General features: G+C 56.3%; 1 protein-coding gene across 6 annotated transcripts in view; it reads right to left on the reverse strand.

The window, feature by feature from the left end:
• The window catches only part of TOM1L2 (target of myb1 like 2 membrane trafficking protein), an 83,227-nt gene extending 78,172 nt beyond the window's left edge, over positions 1 to 5,055 (reverse strand). For 5 of the 6 annotated variants that reach the window (XM_007448381.1, XM_007448379.1, XM_007448378.1 and 2 more), the window contains exon 1: positions 4,930 to 4,981. In XM_007448381.1, the coding sequence (XP_007448443.1) occupies positions 4,930 to 4,981 (52 nt within the window). Of the gene's footprint in view, positions 1 to 4,929 lie in introns of all 6 variants that reach the window. The other variant, XM_007448380.1, reaches the window with a different exon arrangement.
• Positions 5,056 to 5,154: the final 99 nt, after the last annotated feature.

The raw sequence follows: 5,154 nt of genomic DNA on the forward strand, positions 1-5,154 counted from the left end.
TTTTTTTTTTTTTTTTTTTTTTTTCTGAGACTGGTTTTTAACAGGCCCTTCTCCTGGCCATAACAAGCTGAGTCACCAAAAAAAAGTCTGAACGCTATTTCTTTCTTTTCAGACTAGTAGGTTAGCCTAAAAATTCTGAGTGACTTAATCTGCTAGGTCAAGAGCAACAGTGCTTAACCAATGCCCTTCTGGGCACTGTGTTTATACCCCCTTCACCAGCTGACATCCACCCCCCAAAAAAGCAGGCGTACCACCCAGAAATATGCTAAGAGCACTTACACAACACTGCATCTCCAAGGCTTGAGAAAATAGAGGGTCAAATACACAAGCACTCTACTTATTTTACTTATTCTGTGAAATGAGAAGAGTCTCAAAGAGTTTGTAAGAAAGCACATTATGGTGATTTTTCCCCCTTTGCATCTGCGTGTATGTTTCAAGCTTTCTACACAGGTCTGCACTGTTTCTTAACAGCACAGTTCTATGGGACCTGTTAATAGCCCCATAGCGCCCCCTAAGCAGGGCAGCCCTCCTGCCAAGCCCTACGAGCCATCGTCTCAGCTCCTGTCCTCGTGAGCAGGAAGCAGCAGGGCAGGGAGTGGGCCGGCGCTCTATAACCATTCAGGCAGTTAAGCGCAGATGCTCTCAGAACCCCACACTTCTTCCCATGCTCCGTCCACCCGTCTCAGCACCCCTCATCTCTACCGGGGGCTTCCAGGAAGGGCCCAACCCCGGACCTCGGGGAACTGGCACGGCGTGTGCTGACTCCCCCGTCAGACCCCTGCTCTGCACACACAGGGGCTCTGATGGTCAGAGAGGAATGGCCTTTTGGGGGCTGCCAAGGGGAAATGTCCCCGGCTCTGCAATGACAGCTGTGCCACTCCCCTCCCTACAAATCACCCATGGCTCCCCAGTGCCACCAATGAAAGAGGCCAAACCACGCAGCCTACATTCGAAGCCTCGTCAGTCAGGCCTGACGTCTGTCCACCTGGCCCCCCACCGCTCCCCAGGCTGGCGTTACCACCACCCCTCCACACCCAGCCTTCGCTCAGAGCGCCCTCCGAGCCTCCTCTCCACTCCTACGTGAGCCGAATCCCACCCCCTGAGGGCTGGGTTCCTCCTGCCCCCGAGGTGCCCCTCCTCACCTGCCCCCCAGGGCAGCAGCTCCAGAGCCGGAACGCTGCGACGCTGGGTTGCAACTCCAGCTCCCTCGCTGCTAGCTGTGTGACCCTCTCACTGCCTCCGGGTCCCTGTCCGCAAAGTGGAAATAATAACAGTACCTCACTCACAGTGTTGTTCTAAGAATTAAAGGACTGCAAGATACACAAAGCACCTACTGCAGTCTCCGGCACACGGTAACACAGTACGCAATTTTAAAAAAGCAAAACCTTTAACTAGGGACTTCCCTGGTGGCGCAGTGGTTAAGAATCCGTCTGCCAATGCAGGGGACACAGGTTCGGTCGCTGGTCCGGGAAGAACCCACATGCCGCGGAGCAACTAAGCCCACGCACCACAACTATCGAATCTACGCTCTAGAGCCCGCGAGCCACAACTACTGAAGCCCGCGCGCAACAACTAGTGAAGCCCATGCGCCTAGAGCCCGTGCTCCGCAACAAGAGAAGCCACTGCAATGAGAAGCCCGCGCACTGCAACAAAGAGTAGCCCCCGCTCGCTGCAACTAGAGAAAGCCCACGTGCAGCAATGAAGACCCAACGCAGCCAAAAATAATAAATAAAATTAAATTTAAAAAAACAAAAAACCTTTAACTGTTATTACTGCTGCTGGAGGTGACCCCGCTGTCCTCCATTACCTTACTTTGTTTATCTGTCCAATCTTGTGCCAACACTTTCTGTCTTACCTGATTTAGGTCCCTGTCTTAGCTCCTTTACTAGACTGAACGCCCTGGTAAGCGTTTCGCTTGGTATACAACAGAGGCGATACAGAACCCCTGAATGCATGAAGCTCCAGGAGGCAGTTCAGACCCCGCACCACCCAATCCACGGGCACAAGCCCTGCAGCAGAGAAGCGCTGGTCCTCCTGCTACAAGCCTGCCCCCAATACTCTGGATGCAATTAACGCACTACTCACCAATCTTTTCATCTAAATGAATCCAAACTTTACTCCTGGAAAAGGACGATCTGAAAACGTTTTCCGGCCAACACAAGGAGAGCCATTCACGTCTGCAGAGCACCACGGACCTGGCTCGGGGACTCCGCATATGCGACAGCCATTAGGACAGGACCATTTGAAACTTGTTTCAGAGGAGAGAGTCGGACGGCACGAGGAAGCACTCCGCCTTCCTCCACGCTTCTCGGCCCTCACACTGCAGCCCGTCCTAGCTCTGAGCCGTGGCCTCCACTCGGGAGCCACCTTCCAGGACCACGGGCAGCGTGGATGCAGGGAAGGCATGTAACCACATCAGATGGAGCTTAGCCGCCGCCTTGCAACGGGCAGACCACACGTTTGACCGAACAAGGCCAGGGAGCTCGAGTGAGGCCAGGCACGAGGCGGGGTAATCGCGGCTCTATGAACCCCCGGATGGTAAGCCTGAGGCTCTGCAGCTCAGGATACCTTGGTGGGTGCGTTACCGCTACAGAAGGGCCCCTCCGAGCAGCTTTTTAATATCTGTATCCTGGGGCCTGGCACCCAATACGCACTCAAAACGCCTGCTGAAATGGACTGAGGGAATGGTTTAGGTAGAAGCCGCAGCAGCTGCTGAGTGAGGAAAATGAGGTCCAGAGAGACTAACAGTTGTGGTCAGCTACAGAATGTGGCCTTTGATGCCACCCACCCAGGACAGGGCTCCATCCTGGGCCCAAACCCAACTTGCCCCTGTTCCCCACAGCCACCTCTGCTCCACGCGGACCGGGGACCACTGAGGTGCTCACGCCCCCTGCCCGCCTCCTCCACCTGTCCCCAGGCACAGGGGGCCTCTTCTCTGCCGGTGCAGTTCCCACCCATCCTCACCAACAGCCCTCAGACTCCAAGACACCAGGTGCAGGCCGCAGCTCCTCTGGGCGCAGTGGCGTCCTGACAGCACTCACGGTGCCCACGAGGCAACTGAGCACCAGCACTGCGTGGCCTTCTGTCGGTCGACATTGTCCCATGCATCTCTGTTCCCTCTCCTGACCCCCTCAACCCCTTGAGCACCAGGACGGCTATGAAATCCCAGCTCCCTCTGACCGGCTGAGCCATCCCTCCACCTCGCTGAGCCTCAGTTTCCTCATCTCTAAAGTGGGAGGGACAATGAAGCTTACTTCGCAGCACAGCCGGAAGGAGCAAGTGATGGCTGCAGAACTGCTTTGCGAGAGGTATGCCTCTGCTCTTAATCATTAGCTTTGTTGCTGTTGTTTTATTTCTGCACCCCCTCCCTCCCACCAAGCCCCTAGCACATACTTTTAAAAGAACACTAACAGCACTACATGCCGTGAGAGTCACTTTTACACTGTCACAACAGCACAGAAGACACATTAGAAACTCACTCTGGCCTCTAATCATTTATCTGAACTGAGCTGTGAAGTTACCGAGGTCTTGCCTGCTGGCTAACTGGCAACGAGGAGGCTCCATCCTCTTCATGGCCAAGTGTTTTGTCCACGGGACAGTGGACGCCGGGCCTGTTCGCAGATGGGCCCACTGTCCCACACAGCCACTCCAGTGTGGGGATGAATCAGTCTCTGCCCCCCACCAAGCAAACTAAGGCTCAGAAGGGCTGCACAATTTTCTCGGGTCCCACAGTTGAACCGGGAGAAGCAAAATTCAACTCAGGTCTTCCTGAGAGAAGCATCACGCTCTTTCCCCTTGCTATATACCTGTACATCCCTTACGTTTGTATGTTTTCAAGTCCCCTTGAACTTATACCCCTCATCAACTACCTTGGCATTTCAAAGGTAGTGACAGGGTCTCCTACGGTAAAGCAGACAGAAAAGAAAAAGAAAAAAAAATTCCCCAAGTTTACTGGCTCCCTCTCATAGCTGACTGGAATTCAATACCCAACTGAGAAATGAGTTTCTGGAACATGGATGCAGTGGAAGAGCAGCTGAGGAAGACGAATGGGGGTGGGAACCTCGAGAAAGGTAGGGAAACACTCTCCAGGGCCCGTCACCCCTTATCAGAGACGCTACACCACAGAGAAAAGAAAGGCTCCCAAATGCCAGTTAGCCAACGGGAGAGGCCTCAATAATTTCACAGGCCCCACTAAAGGCTGAAAAGTAAGCTGGAAATTTATAAGTAAAGCAGGAAATAAACAAATCACTACAGCCTAATCCAGCCAGGCCCATAAGGACTCCAAAGGTCCGTGCTCATGAAAGACATTTCACCAGTCCTTCCACCAAGCAGGAGGAACCCAGTTTTAAAAGAAACCAATCAACATTCTAGACTGATCACACTTGGCATGAGCGCCCACCTTGGGTGAAAAGGCACGTTGCTTTTTCAGTAAGGAAATTCCATAGGGGGGGCCCTCTGGTGGTCCTTCACCTGCACCTCGGGCTTTCCGAGCCCCCCACAGAATTAGGACTGCCGAGTAACCCTCTATCTGCCACCGAAGGGTTCACCGCTGGCAGACTCAAGAGCGCAGGGAAGCGACAGTCACCGTGCAGACAGCAGCACCACGGACGTCAGGACGCCCGCCTCTGACAGACGGAACTCCAGACCCGACAGGACAGCGACTCGCACAAGGTCACGGGGAGAGTCGGCGGTAAGGCTCCCCGGCCGGGGCTCCGGTCGTTAGCCGGCACGGCCGCCCCCGCCCCCGACAGCCTCCCCAGGAGCGCGCCCGGCCTCCCGCTCCCCGCCGAGGGCGGCTCCGCCGGGCGGGCCCAGCGCAGGGAGCCCGCTGGGAAGGCGGCGGCTGGGCCGGGGCGGAGGACTGGGCCCAGCCGCGCAGGGACGCGCGAGCACCGCCCAGGCCTCGGGGCGCCGCCGTGGGGGCCTTACCGAGGCACTGCCCCACCGGCGTGCTGAACGGGTTCCCCAGGAGGAACTCCATCTTGGGCGGACGGCTCGGTAGCAGCCCGCGCGCGTCAGCCGCCGGGTCTCCGCGTCCCCAGCGGCGCTCCCTGCCTGACTGACACTTGCCCCGGCCCCACCCTCGGGAACGCCGGTGCCTGCCCCTGGCCCCGCCCCTCCGGCGTCTATTGGGCGATGGCTGCCCTGCCCTCT

Source organism: Lipotes vexillifer, unplaced genomic scaffold, assembly GCF_000442215.2.
Source record: "Lipotes vexillifer unplaced genomic scaffold, Lipotes_vexillifer_v1.1 scaffold533, whole genome shotgun sequence".
Taxonomy (NCBI): Eukaryota; Metazoa; Chordata; class Mammalia; order Artiodactyla; family Lipotidae; genus Lipotes; species Lipotes vexillifer.